At 44.8% G+C, this 23,295-nt stretch overlaps 1 protein-coding gene across 4 annotated transcripts in view; it reads left to right on the top strand.

The window, feature by feature from the left end:
- MOB3B (MOB kinase activator 3B) overlaps positions 1-23,295 on the top strand; it is a 234,077-nt gene that overhangs the window by 155,692 nt on the left and 55,090 nt on the right. For all 4 annotated transcript variants that reach the window (XM_032636199.1, XM_032636196.1, XM_032636197.1 and 1 more), the window contains exon 3: positions 17,332-17,534. In XM_032636199.1, the coding sequence (XP_032492090.1) occupies positions 17,332-17,534 (203 nt within the window). The remainder of the gene's footprint in view (positions 1-17,331; positions 17,535-23,295) is intronic.

The following is a 23,295-nucleotide window of genomic DNA, read 5'->3' as shown; positions in this document are numbered from 1 at the left end:
GGAGGTACAAGTAATACCTACCTCACAGGATTGGAGAAAGGACTAGATGACACGTGCATACAAACACTTAGTATATACTAAGTGATTAATATGTGTCGGCTTCTTGGGAGGAGGAGGTACAACTGAATGATTGATTTTTCACCCTACCACTGCCTATGAGAGTGGACCAAAGGCTGTGGCTGCCCGTGCATCCACCTCTCCAATCCCCTGCAAAGGACCTAGCGTTCAAATGAAAACGTGGCCATCAGCATGTCTGTAAAGTTGGCCAAGGCAAATCTAAATAGTACATCAGGGGAGTTTAAATTTTACAGAGGAAATGTGAAAGTCTTGGAAAACATTTCTTCCTTTCTTAAACTTTTATAGGGCAGAGTTCAGTGTTGCCTTTCACTTCCGTTAGGTTTCAATTTAGCTGTGAAGGTGTGGTCCAACCAGCTGCACGACCATCACCGGTGACCATCACCGGGAAACTTATTAGAAGCACGAAACCTCGAACTGCACTCCAAACACGCTGAAACTCTGGGGTGCAGCCCAGCAATGTGTGTTTTAACAAGCCCTTCAGATGCTTTTATGGCTCCCATTTGAAAACATTGCTTAGGTGTTGGCGGGGTCCCCTTCCTATGCCCCTCCTCCCACCCCTGGCAGTCTTCAGGTCCACAAGCCCATGTCTCTAGCCATATATTTTCAGCACTTCCACAGTTTGAAGACATCTCCTGGGAGAATGATTTATTGTCTCATCTTGGGAGACTCATCTGTTCACACCAACAGCTGGTGTAATCTAAATCCAAGTCTGTACTAGAGAAAAGTCGGGGAATAAACATCTGTTTTGGATGGTCAACCTCCAGATCATTTGGCTTCCTCTACCTCCAAAGCTGCCTTCCTGACCTCCTGAAAACTATCATGGTATTTCTGATGGGTAATGTTCATAGCAAATATTTATCAAGCTCTACCTATGTTGGAAAACACCTTTCTTTTTTTTTTTTTCCCCTGATTTAATCCTCACAACAACCTAATGAGGTGAGACAGCCTCAGAGAGGCTAATTCACTTGCCCAAAATCACGTAGCTAGCAAGTGGCAGGCAAGAGACTTAGACTCCAGGCTGAAACCAAATTCTGTGAATCTTCAGCGAGCCTCCCTCTTTGGTTAAGCAGGCTGTGTGTCCTTGAGCCAGGAATATGCACAAAGGAATATTCTAGGCTAGTGTTCTTTAAACATCGGCACGGATCAGGGTTATCTGGATGGCATCTTAAAACACAGATGGCTGGGCCCTAGTCCCAAAGATTCAGATTTAGTGTCTCTAACTTGGGGTCTGGGAATGTACATTTCTAACTAGTTCCCAGTGACTGCTGGTGCTGCTGGTCCAGGGACCACAATTATTTTTTTGCGGTACGCGGACCTCTCGCTGCTGTGGCCTCTCCCGTTGCGGAGCACAGGCTCCGGATGCGCAGGCTCAGCGGCCATGGCTCACGGGGCCCAGCCGCTCTGCGGCATGTGGGATCTTCCCGGACCGGGGCACGAACCCGCGTCCCCTGCATCGGCAAGCGGACTCTCAACCACTGTGCCACCAGGGAAGCCCTAATCTTACTTTTTAAAAACTATATATTATATATATGCAAAGAGACAAGAATGGAAGGTTACATACCAAATATTACCCGTGGTTATTTCTTGGTGGGATTATGGGTTGTAATGGTATCTCTACTTGACAGCATTTTCTAAATTTTCTTAAACATTACTCATATGATTAGAGCAAAAGAAATGAGGCAGTCACCTACTTTTATAAATTTATGTTCCCAAATACCTGTCTGAAACACAAACCATAGGTTTATAAGTTAGGAGATTTGTTCAGAGAACTCGAAAACATATAAGAATTGCTAATTACAGTCCCAAAGAGTGCTAATGCCTTTGGGGCCAGGACATGTGAGAACCTTCCTAGGAATTGGGGAGAGGTGCCGTTGAACAAGGGGACACTTGCTCTGCAAGGTTGTCATGGGGATGGGCAGCGGTGGTCGGGCGGGGGGGCTTCTAGGATCCTCTCAGGACGCATGGGGTGGGGCTTTTGTTCTCTCCTCCAGTGACAGCTGGCTGACAGTGTTTCTGTGTGACATCACCAAGGTACCACAGTAGGTAGTAAATGTAGAATAGACCAAATGCGCCATGCCAAGGGGGTTTAGCGGTGTCCATGTATTGTGTAAATATGCAGGCAGTAAGAAAGTCAAGCCTACATAATTTGAGGACCACCTAGGAAGGTTACCAAAGAAAAGATGTAGGGTTGCAAAACACAAATCCATTTGCTTCCATCACCCCCAGGAGTCTGTCTATCAATGCGCCCAGTGGTGTTGCCTTCAGAAAAAAAGCAAATGATACCTTCTGCACATTTGTGTCAAATGGAGCACTTTAGAAAGAGGACGGTCCCACTGCAGGGCTCAGAGGGGCCTGGAAGGAAGATGGAATCTGAAAGTATTACGTACTTAGGGACGTATTACGTACCCTAGGACGGTGTACATAAGTATTACGTACCCTAGGATGGTGTTCCTAGGGTAATGGTTTTCTAGTATGGCCAATAGATATTTTCTATGCAACCAAGCCTCACCTGGCCTCCCAAAACAAAACAAAGTGTATTAACTACCTGCTTCCACATAGAGAAACACAATGTTTTCTTTAAAGGGTCTAGGCTGGCAAAGTAAATGAATGAAATGAATGGAGCTGCCCAGGTAAGTACAGCATCTCCAGTTTACAGGGAGCAGACATCACTTAGTTATTGCCATGTAAGAATTTCAGTCCACTAGTGCCAGGTCTTTCGAGTTTTTCCAAGAGAAGCCAGACTTCTTAACATTTGTATCGTAGTTCCCAATTTCTAAATGTTGGCAGCATTTCAAAAATACTATGTAGTCCAAAGAAAACATGCCTTCTGGCTAAGGTTGGCCTGCAGCCGACAGTTTCTCACCTCTGCTTCAGAATCTCAAGTCCAAGAGAGGCAACTGCTTTAGTCACCTGCATCCTCTTCCTGTCCACCTCCACCAAATTCCAAAAGACAAATGTCCTGAACTCTCAGACTTTTCTTCTCAAAAGTCATGTTTCATTAAGGACCTTAAAATTGGCTAATGGCCTTACAGTAATTTATTTCAGTTGAGGGTTTGTAAAACTATTCAGAGGTACGTTCTTGAAGGTGAGGTTGATTTTTAAAATAATGTTAAAGGAATTATGAAGGTAGAGGGTGTATTAGTTGTATTATTTGAGGGTGTGTTATATGCTTTGCAGTGGGACGGATCTGGGTTGAGATTCCAGCTCCATCACCTAGTACCTGTGTCACTTGGGCACAGGTGATTCCCATTTTCTCATCTGCAAAGTCGGGGAAACAACTCTTGAGTTTGTTGGCTTGTTTGATTGGTAATGAATGATATTAACATATGTTAATATCTGGTGCCATTAGGCGCTCAGGAAATTAAGTTTCTCTCAGGAGCCAATGTAATTGAAACTTTTAATTGCAAATGTCATAAAATAACCTCATGAAGCTTTTCCACATTTTTATAATTTTAAAAATTCACTTTCTTCAGAAGTCCCATTATAGTAAATAGTCTTGCAGTTGAAACAGGAGAAATTAGAGAGAGTGAGGGGAAGAACCTCAAGAGTGTCCGATCAGTGCCAGGGTTCACTTACATAATAAGGGGACCTTATATTTTATCAGTCTAATTTAGCTCCTCTGATTATCGCTAAATTTCTAATATCTAGCATATCCCCAAATATATGTGTTTGTTAATTTTTAAAATCAGTTAATGGACAAATAGAGTACGTGCTGGGAGTTTTATCTGGCAAGGATAACTACTAATTGGATAGCTCTGTTTGGACTATGCTGTGTATCAGAAACGGCTTCCCAGACATGGAACCTGTATGGTCACACAGGACCTGCCCTCAGAAGAGCCCCACGCTTGGTTTAATATTTGCTGTCGCCATCTTGAAATTCTGTATAAGTTTTGAAAAAGGGCCTCCGCAAATTATGTAGCCAGTTCTGATCGGAGAGTATCATCAGGAAACATAGAATTGTCAGTGCATAAACCAAAGGGTACAAACTCATGGGCCCTGGCGCCTGGACCCTATTGAATATTTTTTGGCCCACAGAGTGGTTATTTTTTTTTAATATAAATAAACTTTTTACTTAGAAGAGTTTTATATTTGCAGAAAAATTGCAAAGATAAGACAGAGTTCCACATATAACTCATCCAGTTTCCCTTGTCAGGAACATCTTATGTTACATTTATAAGACATTTGTCACAAATGAGGAACTAACATCAGTACATTTTCATTAACTAAACTCCACACAGTATTCAGATTTTAGAAGTTTTTCCCTAATGCCCTTTTCCTGTTCCTGGATTCCATCTAGGATACCACATTACATTTAGTTGTCAGGTCGCCTTACACCCTTCTGAGCTGACATTTTCTCAAACTTTACTTGTTTTTGATGACTTCGACAATTTAAAGGAGTGCTGGTAAATGTTTTGTAGAATGTCCCTGAATTTGGGTTTGTCTAATATTTTTCTCATGGTTCCATTGGGGTTATGGGTTTTGGGTCAAAAGTCCACAGAGCCGAAGTGACATTTTCCTCACATCATATCAAAGGTATATGCCAAGAACATGCCAAGAAACTAATCAGTGATGGCATTGACCTTAGTTACTTGGCCAACATTGTGTCTGCCAGGTTTCTCCATTTTAAAGTTACTCTTCCCACCTCCCTTTCCAAACTGCACTCTTTGGAAGCAAGTCACCTGGCATACCCCACAGTCAAGGCTACGGAAAGGAGTTCCACCTTCAGGGGAAAGTAACTACGTAAATTATTTGGAATTCTGCTGCAATTTGTATGTTCCCCACTTATTTATTCAATCATTTATTTCTATCAGTCTGGACTCATGGGTATTTATTTTATACGTTCAGTTATAATCTAATACTCCATTTATTTTCTTGCTCAAATTCCAGCTTCGGCCTTGCAGGAGCTCTTTCAGGTTGCCTCCAGGGTCCCTTGGACACACCTCCATTGTTGTGTTTTTATCGAGGACTCCCTTTCTTTCTGGCGCTACAAAGTGCTCTGTTACATTTCCTGCCCCAGCCCTAGAATCAGCTGTTTCTCCAGGGGGCCCTGATTCCCCTTTTTGAAGAATGGTATTAGACACTAAGATCTGGAGGTGGTTAGGTGCGCATTCCTACCAAGACATTTTTTAATTTTTAAAATTTTAAAATTAAAAAAATTTTAATGTAAATTAAAAATGTAAGGTAAAATTAAAAAATTTTTAAGCGTAAAATTTAAAAATTAAGCTGTCATAGAGAGTCAACTTTTCCAGGCTGAGTTAACTATGTAAAAATAAATTACATTAAAAATAAAATGTTTTTAAAAAATTTTTAATGTTTTTAAACTACCAACATTTAACTATGAAGAGATTTCACATTAGAATCTAGACTTCCGATTCTCTAGAAAGACCAGAAGTTCTGGCAATCCTGGACCCATATTCCTGCTCAACACAGTTAGCTGAGGCTGAGACAATTTTTCTTTCCTGCATAAAGCACTGTCCAGGTTGTCACAGTCTGTGCCATTCCCTATTGTATTACAGCCAGCCTACTTGACGCTTTTATGTCCCTTTCTGACCCTTGAAGGCATTTGAATAAGTGATTTCTGGTTAAGACCATATTCAAGTAAGTACTTTACAGATATACAGTTCAGACCATGAATTTAGCTCTACTTTGACCCAGTGATCAGATTTAAAAGCCACGTTTCTGGTTTCATCCCTAACCCACTAACGTACCTTCATTGCGTCTTACATGCAAATGCAATGACTCACCAGTTTTTCTCAGTCCCTGCCAGAACTCTTCCAGCTCAGATGCAAAGAGTCATCTGCATCCACTTTCATCCCCTTCAGCCTCATGCAGGGTGGGTCTTTGCATTCAGAGTCTGCTCTGAACTTCTTTGGGAAGTTTTCCTTTCTTAGACCCTTTCTGTCTGGAGAAGATCCCCCAACAGTTATACCCCTGCCTCAGATCAATTTCTTCCTGTTCCCTTTTGGCTCTGCAAAGCACCCCTCAAGTTGGGATCCAATTGTTGTTCTTTCTGGATCTGCGTTTCTCAAAAGGATGGATTATTTTTCCTATCTTTTCACTCTCCCCTGCCTTCCCCAATCATGTATCCCAGGATTATTTGTTTCTCAATCATTCCTGGCTTATTTCAAACTTTAGTAACTCTGGAAAATGACCTACCTGATAGTTTTCTATTTATATGAAAATAGGTGCTTCGATATAAATATAAAATACAATTTGAGGAGGTGTTCTTTCCCAGTATGGGTGAAAAGTTAATAGAAAGATGCATCTGAGATCTGCTAAGTGTGAAGAGTTAAATGGGTATTAATTTTCACTGCAGCCTTATGGCCTTGGACTTGACAAGGTTAAACGTGGGCCAATAGCAGTTCCCTGGGGGATCTTTCCATAGCATAGTGGTTTTCAGACTGTGACTCATAGGCCACTGCCTGGGGACAGGAGAAGAAATCCAAGAGTAAAGGAAGGAAGCTCCACTAAGGGGGAGCCACAGCCAACCAGGCAGGAGGTGATGGTGGCTTGAGCTAGGGAAGCGGCAGTGGGGCTGGAGAGAAGTTTATAGATTAGAAACTATTTGGACAAGACTTGGTATTCTGTGTGTGTGTCTGTATTTTTTGTGTGTATTTTTCTGTATTTAAAAAAAATTAACTATAGTTGATTTACAATATTGTGTTAGTTTCAGGTGTACAGCTTCAGATTCTTTTCCATTATAGGTTATTAGAAGATACTAGATATAGTTCCCTGTGCTATATTCAATATAAATAAATAAATCCTTGTTGTAAATCCTTGTTGTCTATTATACATATAGTGGTGTGTATCTGTTAATCCCATACTCCTAATTTATCCCTCCCCCGCTTTCCCCTTTAGTAACCATAAGTTTATTTCCTATGTCTGAGTCTATTTCTGTTTTGTAAGTAAGTTGGTTTGTATTATTTTTTAGATTCCACATATAAGTGATGTCATATGATATTTGTCTTTGTCTGACTTACTTAGGATGATAATCTCTAGGTCCATCCATGTTGCTGCAAATGGCATTATTTCATTCTTTTTTATGGCTGAGTAATATTCCATTGTGTATATGTATGTGTATATACACATACATATACACATATACACCACATCTCAGACAAGACTGGGTTTTCATTGCCCTGCACATAATGGAAGAAAGATTCTGCTGGTGAATAAAGAAAAGTTTTATTTGTGAAAATACTCACAACAGATCATCCACGACCAGGAGGCTGAGTCATTTGCAAGTTCTGACTGGGGCTTATGATCAAAGTGCTGGTGCTTCTGTCTGACTTTCTAGTTCTAATGTGGTTCATTAACACCATGTTCTCAGCTCACTCTATCTCATTTGGGCCATTTGATTTTCAGCAAACGCGGCAGGTCTGAACTAGCTAGAGTTCATCTTTAATGGCTTTTATTGCCAATCCATAGTGAATGAATGCCTTTCTCAGGTCTTCTTGGGTCTCTCTTGATGTACTTCCACCTCCACACCAGGACAGAGCGAGGGAAGGCAGCCAGCCAACCTGGAGATGGGGATGCGAATAAGAAGGAGCTTCCTGGGCTTCCCTGGTGGCGCAGTGGTTGAGAGTTCGCCTGCCGATGCAGGGGACGTGGGTTCGTGCCCCGGTCCGGGAGGATCCCACATGCCGCGGAGCGGCTGGGCCCGTGAGCCATGGCCGCTGAGCCTGCGCATCCGGAGCCTGTGCTCCACAACGGGAGAGGCCACAACAGTGAGAGGCCCGCGTACCGCAAAAAAAAAAAAAAAAAAAAAAAAAAATGAAGGAGCTTCCAGCAGCAGAGAAGTGGCACTGGGGACAAGAAGGGGCAGGTGACAGGCAGGCTCCTTTGGCTGGCTGAAACAGCACTTCTTCCGCCTCGCAAATGGCACATCTGAGAGAATTAACAGTCTGTTTAGAACGTATCATCACTTGCTATTCCGTTTTCCCTCCTTTTGGTCCAGCCAGTGTGATAAGGGGTCCGAGGGTAACTCGGGGTTGGGGCGAGGGGCAGCTGGGACTGGGCAGACGGAGCTGGGGAAGAGAGTAGTAGCCAGTTTATTTCTAACCATTTGCAGCTGTCAGCTTGTTTGGGGACTTTTTTTTTTTTCAGGCAGAGGAACAAAGTCTTGCTACACAGGATTGTTTTCCTTGGCATGGTGTACAGACACTTTCTTGAGGAATGCACTGAGATAACACAAAACATCTGCTTAGAAGGATCGGTCCTCCAAAGCTGAATTTTCATCGGCAAGAGTATGAGGCTTCTTTAGATAAATATATATATATATATATATATATATATATATATATATATATATATATATATATATATACGTTTTGCAGGAGGCAGGAGCCTGTGGATGGAATGGTCAAGAGAATAAAGTATTAGCAGAGGATTTTTAAGAAATAGGTCTATGTTGTTAAGGTTTCTTTTCTTTCTTTCTTTTTCTTTCTTCATTGTGATCCAATTGTGTTTTGTTTTGCAAGTATTTTGGAAATGGTATGTTCTCAGCCACGCTGCCGGAGGAGGCCTGTTTTCTTTTCCCACGTGTGTGGGATGTTGTTTTTATTCATGAGCTATTGAGAATGAGTGGTTTTTATGACTTGTAGAGGGATTTTCACATGTACACTCCTGGTACTGGCCTCCAAAGACCCAAAGGACAGCACACATGCTCTCAGACAGGAGTGACAGTGTGAAGGAGCTCAAGATAGGCATTTCTGGTTGTTGTTACTGACATGCCATTGGGGTCCCCAAGGGATTAGATTAGCCAAGGCATTAGGCTTCATCTCGTGTCACGTGGAAGCTCCTCGGACAGTTCACACGGTGTTTCCATATATCACCTTGGGTCCAGATCTGCTTTCCAGGAAGAGTTTGTCCTTTAGAGAAAAGGCAGCTCCATCTGTGCTGTTTCATTAGCCCTCCCCCACCCTGGACTCTAATGAGGAAGAGTCTCACCTTTTAAAGCAGTAATAACATCAGCGGCCTTTTGCCGAATGCCTCTGAAAGCCTGCTGGCCCTGGGCTCCATGTTTAATCCTCCCAGTCTCACCAAATACCAGGTATAATTATCCTCATTCCTCAGATAAGGAAACTGAGCCTTTTAGAAGTCAGCAAACTCACTCCCAGGCAAGTATCAGGGGAGTTCCACAGCTGGAATCTGAAACCAGTGATTGACAGCAGAGCCAGACGCTTAACCAGTGTCCACGAATGACACATGCCTTTGGGGAAGTAAGAGCCAATATGCCCTTTTCCACCTTCGTCTTTTAACAGATTTGGCTTCTCCAATTCTGCCGATTGGATTGGCAAGAGATGAAACGAGCCGTAAGAATCCCATCCAGTTTCCTGGCAGAGTGGAAAGAGCATAGGCTCTGGAATCAGACAGACTTGAATTCCGACCCCTTTTCATCACAGACTAGCTCTAAACCCCGGGCCAGTCAGTCCCCGCACCTTTCTGAGCTTTGATTTTGGTGTACCTCCGCTCTGGGCACTAAGCCTCCTTCTGGGAGGAGCATGGATGCACTCCCTGCCCTCAGGGAACGTACAGTCTGGAGGGGGTGGCAGACCTGAGCCAGTACCCACACACATCAGTGTGCAGTTGCCGTCAGGAGAGTTACAGGAGCAGATGGCACATGCCAGGCAACCTGAGTCTGGGGATGATGGGAGGCTTTCAGCCGAGCTCTACAGAAGGAAGAGGCATTAGCTAGGTGAATGACAGGCGGGAATGTCTGCCAGCTGCTTGTGGAACCTGGGATGTTCTGGGGCCAGTCCTCTGGTGTCCCTGTAGACAGGCTTTGAGGCCGTACTCTCCAGAGCTCCACAACCCAGGTTCAACCCAGTGCCGTCAGAGACCAGGTTCTCAGCCCTAAGCATCTGGCTTTCTCTCCAGAAGAAAACAGAGAAAAACCATGAAAAGAAGAATGGGCAGCAGCTAGCTTGGAAACTGCCGCCTGGGTCTTGTTTTACTTTGGGACCTCCATCTCCCAGCTGTGGCCCTGTCACAGCATCTCTGCATTCTCTGAGGGACTCTCTCCTTTTGCAGCTTCCATGACAGGATAAAAGAAAAAAACACAAGCCATTTAGACAACTTCTTGTTGTTTTTTTTTTTTTCCAGAGGTGCCTGAAAAGGAAGGATTGAATGGGGCATTTGGGGGCTAAGTGAAAGGGAGGGGAGGGGAGGGGATGAGGAAGAAAGAAAATGGATTGAAGCTCAGAAATTACTGGAATTTTTATTCAGTTCTGTTTGGGAGAAAGGATAGTTACTGAGTCAGAGATGAAAGGCAAATCCGCATGGGGCCCCAGAGAAATTATTATATTCCACGCTCAATTTAGCTCTCGCACTCAATGTGGCTTGGAGATGAGAAAGTTTCTGGTTAGACACATTCATAAACTCAGCAGGGCTCTGTCAGATGCTGGTTCCCGGCTGAGTACCAGGTCCTCCCCAGCAGCAGAAACAGAGCCGTGAAGCTGCCTGGTCGGGCCTTCAAGAGGGGCTCCAAGCCCCACAGGCTCACTGCACCCTCCGCCTTCACCCCAACTCTCTGGCTGGCCTCCTCCTTGGCCCAATAACTTAGCAAACTCTAGTCTTGCTTTGAGTCTAATTGTCGAGCAAATTCCTGCTGGAACATGTGAGTGATTGGTTTGGGATTCTGACCTCTGCCCAGGCATCTTGCCTGGGCTCATTCTGGAATCTGAGTTCAGCCTGGTCCCGTTTTAGGCTCACTGATCCCATTTGCAGAGACCAAGCCACACAGCCTGCCCCGAGCCATCCAGATCTATCCTTGAGCACCCAGATGTCTATCACCTCTTTGTGAAGCTCATCTGTACACGTCTTCTCATCTCGAGCCAGCTTCTTGGAGTCTGAAATTTCCCAGCTTGAATCTGAGAGTCAGGGGCTGTGGCTCAGGGTAGGGTAGAGGAAGGGGAGGCTCTGACATCAATCGTGCTTGCAAATCACGTAGAGACCTTCTGTTCAAAGGTTGTTTTCTATAGGGATTTCCCTGGCGGTCCAGTGGTTAAGACTCCACACTTCCATGGAGAGGGCACGGGTTCGATCCCTAGTCTGGCAAGTTCCACATGCTGCATGGCATGGCCAAAAAAAAAAAAAAAAAAAAGCCTCGCTAACCTATTCTAAAGGTTGTTTTCTATATGATCAATACATATCTGTCTGAGATTATTGTCGGAAGGTTTGTCTGGGTTATTATAAGACTAGTCAAAGTTTAACTCCAAATCCTTCCGATATGCAATCTATTTCAGTTATGACTGCTGGTTAATATTGTCTGGCATTAACTTTCTAATTGAGTAGAGTGACTGAAAATTAACTATCACCCCCCGGAAAACTATATTGAAAGGTAAAAAAAGGAGTTTCAGAGTCTTTCTTCCCACCCTCTAGGCTAGATGAAAATGTTCTTCATCTCAGAGCTCTCCTCCATAGAAGAGCATTGGGTAGCCTTGCATGCCAGGACCATATCAAGACCTTGGTAAAAGCTATCATTTCTGCTGTAGGCTTTTTTCCTTCCCCAAATAGGTGATGATGGATTCACATCTTGACTAAATAAGATCACTGCTCTCTTATGATTCAACTTTCAATGATAAGTGTTCCCTACCTAGCCCTGTGCCAGGTGCTTTTAAAGAGAGAATCAAAGTATAAAACAGTCCCTTTGTTCAGGGAACTTACAGTAATACAAGACATAAATATGAGAAATTTGTAGAAAATAATGCAAAGCCAAATATCATCCAGGGCTTAATTGAGTACCTACCACTCTAAATTCTTTGCAAGTTCAGGACTGATGGATTAATACCAAGACTGCCCTCCTGAAAATAAATATGCAGGAGGAATTTAATCCCAAAGTATGTTACAAAGAACATTTGGTCAATGAGATACTAAAACTAACAGTGCACCAGAGTGCTTCCTATCTGCAAAGTATTAGCAAAGCCTTTTACGTGTGTGTAGTTAATCCTCACAACAACCCCCTGAGCTACAGATAACAGAAACATCCCTGTTTCTTTCCAGTTGCGGAAACTGCAGCTTAGAGATACTAAGCCGTTTGCAAATGGTTACCTTGTTAATAGGTAGTAGAGCCAGAAATGAAACCTGGGAAGTCTGATTACAGACTCTTTTAAACCAATAGCTATTACAGGAAAAAGGAGGTTCCAGAGTTAAATAGGACTTTTGGCTACAGGAATTCTCAGATCCTTTACTATGCTTGGGTATATTGCAAACATTTATAAAAGCGGCATTTTGACAAGTATACCTGACCTCATGATCCTCTTTTTTTTTTAGCTAAGGACCTCCCAGAATTAGTCACTTTTAACACAGACCTTGGGAAGTACAAAAGTGGAGGGTCCCCAGTGTCTTATGTATTCAAAGAAACAGAAGGGACAAAAGGACGGGGTTGGATACAGTCCTGAGCTGGGTCATTGGTGCCCCTTGGAACACATAGGCTGCCCTCTGCCCAGAGCCTTGCACGTTCTCCTCAGGTTCAGGCTGCCATGATAAGAAGTCCAGTGTCCATTTGAGATGGTTCATTAGCCTTTCGTTCTTCCTACTGTTAGCCTGGATTTATCGAAAACAAACAAACATTTTTTTGAGCTGCTTCTGCAAGCCAGGTACTGAGCTCAGTGGAGGTCAAAAAATGGTCATCTTAACAGTGAGGTTTGCTGTGCCATGGAGCTGTAACTGCAGGACGCCAAAGAAAGGGCCTGAGTTGTCGGAGCCAAACCTCTACTCTACATCCTTTTATCTGTGGGGACAGGCAAACACTTTGGCTGGACTAAGCCACAGTTACATTAAAAAATAAATAAATAAATAAATAAAATAATAATATCACTGCTCAGGATTTCACTGGGAATAAATGATATCACACATACACATATCTGGCCTCTCTCAGGGTTCATTTTTCTGTGGCTATTTAATGGAGATTAGATACTTCTTACCGGCACCATGAAGACAAGAAACCCTCAGATAAATTAATTTTCATGAACTGGTCCCCCTGGAGCCTGTCAGGGAAAGGAGTAGATCAGCACTGAGTCTTACCCTGTCTTGCTTCCGTGAGGCCAGTTACACAGGATGAGAGTTCCAGGGTCCACCAAAGTGGTGGACATCCAGAGGGGTGATCTCTTCTACTTCCCACCTTCTGACGGTTTATTTAAAGTTTTCACACACACGCACAAATCTGAACACTTGGAAGGCAGGAGAGAAAGGGAGAAAAGGGCTAAGATAGTATACAAACTGTAGAATTGGACCCTGAACCATCAATAATGTTGAATGAATTTCCCAAATGCCACATAGCCGTCTTATTCTTAACCCCACACTCTATGAGCTGCGATTTTATCTTTGGCTTAGCAGAGAACCCACCAGGGTTCTTAGGCTCCCTACGAATCCAGCCTAGGACTTCTCAGCTTCCCAAGTTGGCCTGGGGGTGACTATGGTGCATGCTGAGCATGTCCTTACTTGAACCATTTCCAATGTTCACTTTTTTTTTTTTTTTTTTGTGGTACGCGGACCTCTCACGGTTGTGGCCTCTCCCGTTGCGGAGCGCAGGCTCAGCGGCCATGGCTCACGGGCCCAGCCACTCCGCGGCATGTGGGATCTTCCCGGACCGGGGCACGAATCCGTGTCCCGACTCAACCACTGCGCCACCAGGGAAGCCCTGCAATGTTCACTTTTGAAGAATGAATTACATGTAAGGAAGGGGATGGTGGAAGAGTCAGGGCCGACTTAGCAGCCAGAGACAAGAGATCTGAGGCTGGGGTCCTACCTACCCAAGGAGTTCAAGTGGGAAATAACAAAAGTAGGACTTCATCTCAAAGTTCCCACCACATGCCAGACACATTACAGATACTATTATAAGAACCCTAGAAAGTAAATGTTTTTCTCCATTTTGTAATGAAATAGAGTGATCAAGTCACTTGCCTACACAGCTAGTAAGTTACAGGGCTAGGATTTTAATCTAGGTCTTCCAGACTCTAAAACCAGCTCTTCTCTATACCATGAAGATCATTCCCAGCCATAGCCCAAATTCGAGGGGCAAGAGCAAACCAAGTTCAAGGTCAAAGACAAGGCCAGAGACCAGGTGTGGAATGGAGGGCAGAGCCAAGAGCTCAAAGCTGATCAGATGTAGGGACTTGAGGGGTGTGGGGGGATGCAGATTGGGGACACTCTAGAGGGACCCAACAAGTGCCATGAACATCCTCTTTGTGTCCAAGATCTTGCCTTACCTTCAGTCAGCGTGTGTGGGGTGTGGGCACTGGCTTTAAAGGTCAAGCAGACGAAATGGCACAGCTGAAACCCCCCACCCCTGTGTCCCCTAGCAGCTGGTGACATGAAAGGTGAATGCGCCTGGGGGGATTCAGGCCACCCAGGAAGGAAGGGCTTGGGAGCTGGAAGTGTGTGCAGAGTCCCAGAGCAACATCTCCAGATTTCAGAGTAGCCGGTACTCATGGGCTTTGGAGTTAGACAATCCTGGGTCCAAACCCCTCCACCATTTGCCAGCTGTGTGACCCGGGTAAGCTACTTAATTTTCTGAGTCTGTTTCCTCATTTATGAGATGGAAACAATAATAGTACCTAGACTTGTTACACTCTCAGTAAATGTTGGCTTTTACCCTTAGTCCCAGGTCCATGGTCTAAGGCGCCAGCAGAGAAAACACATCTCTCCTTGGGGCCTCAGAGTATTAGCTGACCTCTTAGTACCTCGGATCTGTGGCTCCCAAGGGTTTGGACTTTTCTCGCCCTTCTGTCCTCACCCCTTTCCTTTTTTAAAATTATATTTCTGTGCCACCAAAGAGTAATCTTTAGATGCCTCGTTGCATTTAGCAATTAAGCTGTGCTTTTATCCTTGGCAGAGAGAGTCACACTCCAAACATAACCAGATCTGTTAGATTTTAGAATCAGGCTGACTTGGTCCAAATCCCAGCCCTGCCACTGTTTACCTAAGTGGCCTGGAGCAAGTTAATCTGTGCTTGGTGTTAATTCATCTGTGATACAGGACTAGTAAAACCTACATCACAGACAGGTTGCGAAAGTAACACACGTCAACCTCTGCTGTTGTGTCCGTGTGGTTCCGGGACTCCCCTTCTGATGGGAACATAATCAACACTTGAATATGGATAATGGGGGATTCAGTCACCTCTGGATCTCAGGCTTCTTTGAAGCCTCTAGACCTTCTCCCAGCCTGGCAGCAGTGGTTTTCACTGGCCCCTCCTTCAGCAGAGAAAACACCTATCCACTCTGGGGGGGAGCTGCCCTCCACCTTTGGCCAGCTTTACATCACCCCACCCACAACCCTCAGCATCTGTTGCCCAGACAGTCAGCTGCCAAGCTGTGCCCAGGTCTCTCCCTGGGTTCATTTGATATGTTGCCACTTTGTTTTGGAAGAAAAGCCAATATCAGTGCCGGACCCTGGGGAGGCAGATTCTTGCCTCTGCCAGCTGCCAGCTGTGTTCCATCGCTCATCCTGCCCTCGGTGTCCCAGGTGATCCCGTTACAGAGTGTCTCTCACCAGACAGCTGCCACTGGGACCCTGTGGAGGCACGGACAGCAAAACTCCAGGCTTGCTGGGGACCAGGGACATGCCCTGAGCGCAGCTCTGCAATTCAGCCAAAAGGCTGGTGGTCATGTCTGCCTTTTCCTGATAAGGGTAATTACTTGCCTTATAACAACGGCTAGATGTTCCAGATCTACAAAGCAGAGAGCGGGGCCGGGGAGGTGTCATTCCCTTTAGCAAGCGCTTACTCTGTCCTGGGCGCTGTAGGAGGGTTTTAGTCATGCTGACACTCCTGGGCATGCAAAAAAGGCCTTGTTTTGACTCCTCCTTAACTCACAAAAAAAACAAAAGTCACAGGGGTGTCACTTCTAATCCTCAGGACAATTGGCAATTTTACCTGCATACTACATATGGAGAAACTGAAGCTCAGAGAGGGTAAATAACTTGTCTGTGGTCCTACAGCTGGAAAAGGAGCGGAATAGGAATTCAAAGCCTATTTAACTTTGGAATCCATGACGTCACTACTTAAGAACAGTGTAAAGACCAAGAGTTTAAGCAGTGTCTGAGAGGCAGAAAGGAAGTGGGCTTGGGATTCTGCTATTTGTTGCTCTGATCAAGCTGGGAGTAGTGGTCATCAGACAGGAAATCTGGGTGATTCCTCTGCCCCCTCACCCAGTCTGTGTTATGAAAAACAACCCCCAACTCTTACCTTCCCTCAAGGAGATGAGGTGACAATAAGTATAATGCGAAGTTTCCATGAAGTTTTGTTGCATTTGCCCACCTCAGAAACAGTGTATCTCAGAAAAAGTTTGGATCCGAATTTGCAAACTGGTAGTCTGCAGGCCGAGTTATCCTAGGAAGATGTTTTGTTTTGACCTGCTGTATTTTTTTTTTTTTTAATGTCAGGTTAATTGCTATCATTTTAAAAATAGAACTCCAGGACATCCCTGGTGGCGCAGTGGGTTGAGAGTCCGCCTGCCGATGCAGGGGACATGGGTTCGTGCCCCGGTCCGGGAAGATCCCACATGCCGCGGAGCGGCTGGGCCCGTGAGCCATGGCCGCTGAGCCTGCGTGTCCGGAGCCTGTGCTCCACAACGGGAGAGGCCACAACAGTGAGAGGCCCGCCTACCGCAAAAAAAAAAAAAAAAAAAAGAAAAAAGAAACTCCAGCTAGTTCATATAGAACCCCAGATTTCTGAATCATCTTGCAAAACCAGATCTCGCAGCCCCGGACCTCTGTCGCCATCTGGCCACCACTGACTGAGTTGTGCAGTGGCTGCTTCCTTTGATGAGAAACGGCTTTCTAATTTGCTGCAGTCCTCACCGCTCCCTATTACTCTGTGTCAAGGAGTGCCAGTCTCCCTGGATCATCGCCCTCCTTCTACCAGTTTTCTTACATTACAGATAAGAGGAAAAGGAACTTCCTTGGGCTCTAAAAAGTGGGAAAAGTAAAAAAGCAAGAAGGGAGAGTGCCTGTTTCTATCTAAAAATAAATATTTCTCTGCGTTTATCTGCACCAAAAAAGATATAACCAAAGAAACAAACCTGGCCCTCTTTGTTCATTTTTTTGGTCTTTTCGTGGTTGTTGGTGTTTGAATTTAACACCATTTTAGCTACTTTTTCAGACAGTGTCCAATGCAGCTGCCCACACAGAGCCAGACATCTGCAGGCTGGCCCAGAAGCCCGGGTCCAGGACTCTTCTCCAGCCTCACACGTGTGCTCGGGGCCTGCCAGAGCTTCCCCATCATGGTTTTGTTCCCTTTTTCCCTTTCTCTAGGTGTTCCCTTCCCAAAGAACTTCCTGCAGATCTGCAAGAAGATCCTGTGTCGCCTCTTCCGGGTCTTCGTCCACGTCTACATCCACCACTTCGACCGGGTCATTGTGATGGGCGCGGAGGCCCACGTCAACACCTGCTACAAACACTTCTATTACTTCGTCACTGAGATGAACCTCATAGACCGCAAGGAGCTGGAGCCCTTGGTAAGTGTCACTGTGCAGTGGCGGCACCCAGGTCACCCCAGGAGCTCAGCCACTTGTCATAGAACACTGCCTCGCCTGTGCAAACTGATGGCCAGCTCCTAACCAGAGGAGTGCAGAATTGGACAGGAGTTAGAGGTCAGCTGAAGGGCAGGAGATGCCAAGATGTGTGCGGCCATCAAACAGAGGTCTTACATTTCTCCCTGGGGTTGTCATGGTTTGGGCCAGAGGAAGTAGCTTTAATTCTCAGCTCCAAAACCAGTCACCTATTCACTTAACCCCTTAAATGGGCATCTTTGAGCTCTATGTCATCTCTTACACTGTTTTCCAAAGAAGGTAAGAAACGTTTCTTCAGTCAGTGAGTAAATATTCAGCACCTACTGGGAGGCACCTGCTAGATACACAAAGTCAAGTTAAAGTATTTTTGAGTAGTTTTTACTCCAGAGATATAGAAAGAGGTGAGCCCAAGATGAGAATACAGTATCATGGGGACTTTGCTTTTCATACTGAATCTCCTGCAATGCAGTTTTAATGGAATATATGAGAATCTAGAACACTTGGTTAAAAAAACTTTACTATTATTGTTTAAATGAGTGGGGAGTCCTTTCATTTTCTTTATAGACTATCTTTACAGTAGGACTCAAACTGTGCTTTGGAAGTCAAGGGGCCCTAAAAACCCTACATCATTTGTGACATATATCGTACTATGGTACCCTCATCACAGCTATCCCTAGCAACTCTATCTAGTACCGTCTTATCCAGTATAATCAGTGCTTTATCGTAAAATCATGCTTTTTTCCTGAAACAGTTAAAAGTGGCAGTTTTGCTAAATATAACTGACAGGGCAACTAAATTTCATCCAACTCCATTTGAACAATGGCCTGAGCACAGGGGCCAGACCGGGCTTTTGCTAGGCCCGGTTTTCTAAATTGTTTATGTATGGTGAGGCCAACAGATCAAGAGATGACTGCCAAAGCAGCTCTACTCAATAAAAACTAATTAAAAAAAAGAAAAAAAGACATGACTGCCATTGAAAAGATAGTTTGTTTTACTCACAGATCCCAAGAGAAGGGGGTATACCACGGTATGAGGACCACATGGGGAAGGACGCAGACTGGTCAGGGACAACACGGGCAGGAGCCTTTCTTGTGGTTTCCCTGGGAAGGAATGGGCGAGGCAGGGTAAGAAGGCTAAACATGGACTAGTTCGAGTAATTTCAGCAGGTTCTGGGGCAGGGGGGCTGCCCCTAGCTGTTCACCTGGTGCTGTGGTGGTCAGGCCAAAGGGATTTTAGCCCTAAGAGGCCATAGCGGAGGTGGTTGGGAAAGTGGGCTCTGGATTGGTTGGTTTGTGTTGATTGGTGAGTAAACAGCTCAAGGATGAGTTGTCTACTATCTCTAGAAATTGGTTAGCCCTGGAAGGGGCAATCCCTCCCTTTTCAGCAAGGCCCCAGATATTCAGGAATCAAAACGCAAAAACCAAAAGACATGTTTAATACAGTAGAATGCCTGTATCTGGAAAAGAAGATGTTGGGGAATTTTATATATCACCTTTAGAGTTTCTCAACTTGAAATCTATAATTACGCTTTGAGAATACACGGCAAAAAAAAAACACATTTTTTCTGTGTGTCACTCAAGAGTTGTGGAACAAAGCAAGACTCGCTGGGTTCAAGTGAGATATATCATTGGCTAAAGCATTTATTTTCTTCATTTTCTTTCACAACCACTTTCTAGAAAGCTCTTGGCAAGAACTAAGTTGTCTCTGAATTCAGTTGGACGAGTAGTGTGGAAAGAAACTAGAACATAATCATGGTGACGTTTTGCTCATTTGTCTTGTATAAAGGCTGTTGTGGGCAAACAGAAAAGGTTGTGCCAACAGCAAAAGGGAGTTAAAGGCCTGAAAGGAGTTGATAAAGCTAATTTCAGAAAATGTTAAGGACAGAGTGGATAGGGGCAGGTGAATGAAGAGGGTGGAGCAAGCACTCTGATCTCCGGGAGAACATGGGTCTCCTTCTGGGGAGTTTGGTTCAGTTGCTTTCAGTTGACATGTTCAGGTGGAGGGGGAACACCTTCCCTAAAGGTCCACTGGAAGGAAGAGGCTCTCCTCAGCACTCAAGTTTGGGTTTCTCTGAGTTAAAGGAGCAGAAACATCTGATGGAGAGGGCTGAATGTTAATTTCTTCTCTACGTACGGAAGCATGAAGGCCATTGTAGGACAAAGCCGAGTGTAAGTTAACAAGTAGATAAAGCCTTCCTTTGCCATCAGAGCACTCTCAGTTACAGCGGACCCTTGAACAACATGGGTTTGAACTGCACAGGTCCACTTATACGCTATATACTGCGTCCAAGGTTGGTTGAATCTGTGGATGCAGACCCATAGATACGGGGGAAACTCAGTCATGGAGGGCCCAACTATAAATTATACTCGGATTGTCAATGGCATGGAGGGTCGGGGCCCCTTACCCCCACGTTGTTCAAGGGTCAACTGTATTCTCCACAACTGAAGAAGGGCCCCAGGGATTCTAACACCTGGCAGTGCCGGGAACTGACTTGAAGTCTGAGTCACAGAAAGGGCTGGAACAACCCATTTATTCTATCAAGAGATAAGAGCCTATTTTGGGGGGTGGGGAACAAACTATGATTGGATTAACCAGGAATTATTAACAGTAGGTGTGAGCAAGAAGGGATATCAATTTTTTTTCCCAGAAGCTTATAGTTCTTTAAATTTTGCTTGAAACAGCCTACCTTTATGTTTTGTTCATTTTAATTACAGGGAGATTAATTTCAATGCTTGTGCATATTAATCACAAGTGCTTTTAATGCTTAACTATCTGAAATTATGTATTCATTTTACACAAATCAAAACCTATAAAGTAACCGAGAAAGATATTGAGAATGTTTCCGAAGACAGTCATTATCTTAGCACAGTTCGATGTCCGCTAAGAATATTGCAGTTGTGGATTGTTACTACTGAAACAGGCACTTTCAATATTGAAAGTGCTGGAATACCTAACTTCCAAGTCTACTATTGCAATGCTGTAGTATTAAAATCAGTCCTGTTAATCAATACATATGTATTTGATTTGCATATATCAAGTACCCTATATATGCAAGGCAAGTTGCTCAGATGTTCTAATTGTATAAGAAGGATAAGCTTTTGAGAATTGACAAATGCAGTCTAAAAAAATATAAAAGAATGACTGTCACTCATCTTTGGTCCTTGAAGGATGATGAAAGTCAGGCATTTGGCTTCATGTTCTAGTACCTTCTTTAGAATCTAATGCAGCTAGGGGTCAGAAGGGCAGCACTTGTCAGGCCAGTTTCCTCAGCAGCTCCAGAGTCACCACACCTCCAGTGGGACATTCCCGATGTCATGCCTCGGGATTTCACAGTGTAGGATGCAGAAGCCCCACCTCATGTTTCTCTCCGCCATGTTCCCGCCACGCACAGCCATGCTCCTCAGCCGGCCCTGTTACTTTTGTCTGATGTTGGCTGAGTGCCCAACGCACTGGTTGTGTTGAGGGTACAGCACCCCACAGGGGTAGGAGATTCAGTCTCAGACAGTGCTTACCACAAGGCTCAGACTCTGGGTTCAAACCCTGGACCCTTCATTCACTAACTCGCAATTTCGAGCACGGTTTTTCAAAGCCTCATTTGTAGAATAGGTATAATAATAGAATTGTAAAAACTAAATGGGTTAGTCACACGGTAGGTGCTTAAGAAATGTTGGCTGTTAAAGGAGATAACGAATGTACAGTGGCTGTCATATAGTAAGCAGAGGTACCCTAATTCTCCCTTCCCCAGCTCCCATGGCCTTTTGCCATCTTGGGGATCCCCTAGGTAGCCTTGTAGCAGATATAGTTCATTGTATTTGTATTAGTGTCTCCCACAGGATTGTCAACTCTTTGAGGGCTGGGAGTAAACGGGACATATGCTTGTATTGCCTGTGTTGCCAAGCACCTAATAAATGCTTAGTGTGTTTTTGAATCCGGAAGAGGACTTTGAGGATGATCCCCATTCAGAGGGATTACACACTAGTCGTTCCTTCTTTGGTGCCGTGCTCATCTCAGAACATGCCTGCAGACCTCCACTTATCCACAGTTGGAAATAAAGCTTCATGCTATCGGATTAGCAGTAGAGATTAAAAGCAAAATAAGGTGCAGAGCAGTAAAGGGGTGCATCCTCAGCCTCAGGCTTGACAGAGGAAGCTGGGACCCCAGCTCCCTCAGTTCCTATCCAGATTCCAACTATATCACCTAGGAGGATGTTGAATGCTCTCACACTGTGTCCTGGTGGACCAGGTGTACAGTGACCAAGCCTCCCAGACTTAGCACAAAAGAATCCCACGTCTTGAGAAAACTCTGTCCCTGGCAAACGGGGACAGTTGGTCACCCTATCAGGCCTCTGAGGGGGAAATACAGCTTGGAATTCAGAAGCTGGGAAGAGGTCACCCTGGCAGCCCAGTGAGGAAGGCCAGCACGTCCATCTGTCCACAGGGTTTGCCTCACGGCTCCTGTTGGGACCTGCTGGTCAGCAGCAGCCTGGGAACCCAGAGAAATACATGATTTCATTTGGTCTCCAACAGCGAGGGGGAGGCTGGAGCATTGACAGACACAGACGTGACAAATGATCTATTTTTCATGTAAATGCAACAGCTGAAGATGACTTGAACTCGAGCAAGTTCACAGTTGGAGAAAACGAGCCCAAATGATAATTGGCAAATGGGCCAGGCCCTGATTGAATAAGCAGGCTGCTGTTGGCCCTGGGCAGCCTGGGAGTCAGCTGACAGAATGGAGCTAATCAGGATTATCATTAGCAAGCACAGAGAGCAGCAGTATTTTGTTAGCCTTTCACTAAAAACAAAAGCAGATTCAGAGGACTGTTAGCGACACAGAAGCTGGCAAATAAAGAGCAGATGAGGGAGGAGGAAGACGAGAGAGAGCCTGGCGAGGCAGGGGAGGAAAGACAGGAGAGTCCTTGTTCACCCTAAGGCACCTGCTGACCCCTGGGTGACCTTGGTCCAGCAGTTTCACCCTCTCTCTCCAGGGATCCATTTCCTTATTTCTAACAATGAAAGTGATTATACCATCACCTAGCTTGTAGAGGTGCTGCCATGAAACCAAATGTTAGCACAGGGCTGTTTGGTTACCCTATAGCAGGGCACTTGGGCCATAGGAGCTTTTTAATTAAGTCAGTGTTTCTCATTAGGGGTCCACACACCAAGCTGCATCAGAATGTCCTGGAAGTGGTATTTTAAAATGTGCGTACCCGGGCCTCACCCTGGATACCCCAAGTCAGAATTACTGAGGTTAGTGCCCAGTACCAAGCACCCTCGGTCTGCATCGCAAACTTCAGTGTGCAAATGAATCACCTTGGCATCTCACCAAACTGCAGATTCTGATCCGGTACCCCTGATTGCAGTGCAATTCATTTTGCTCCCAGGTGATGTCAATGTTGCTGGTTCCCAGACCACTCTCTGAGGGGCACGACTCTAGATGACAATTACTCTCAAATTTGAAAATTACTATTGTTAGCACATCATCCCTTCTTATTCTCTAGGATGGGGGGTGGGGTCAGCTCAGTGAGGTGGGAAAGTAAAGCAAAGAAGAAAGATCTAAGGACCAGCACTGGCCAAGAGTATTCCTCAAAATGTCAGTCCCGAGTCATAATCAGTGAAAACAAGTTTTTCTTTTCCCGATCAAATGAGTTTTCGAAATGCTACATCATCTCCACCCCTGAAGACTCACGACGGACAATCGTAGATCA

The sequence above is a fragment of the Phocoena sinus genome, chromosome 6 (genome assembly GCF_008692025.1).
Source record: "Phocoena sinus isolate mPhoSin1 chromosome 6, mPhoSin1.pri, whole genome shotgun sequence".
NCBI lineage: Eukaryota > Metazoa > Chordata > Mammalia > Artiodactyla > Phocoenidae > Phocoena > Phocoena sinus.
Note: the sequence above shows the minus strand (reverse complement) of the source record. Positions and strands in the feature narration are given on the sequence as shown.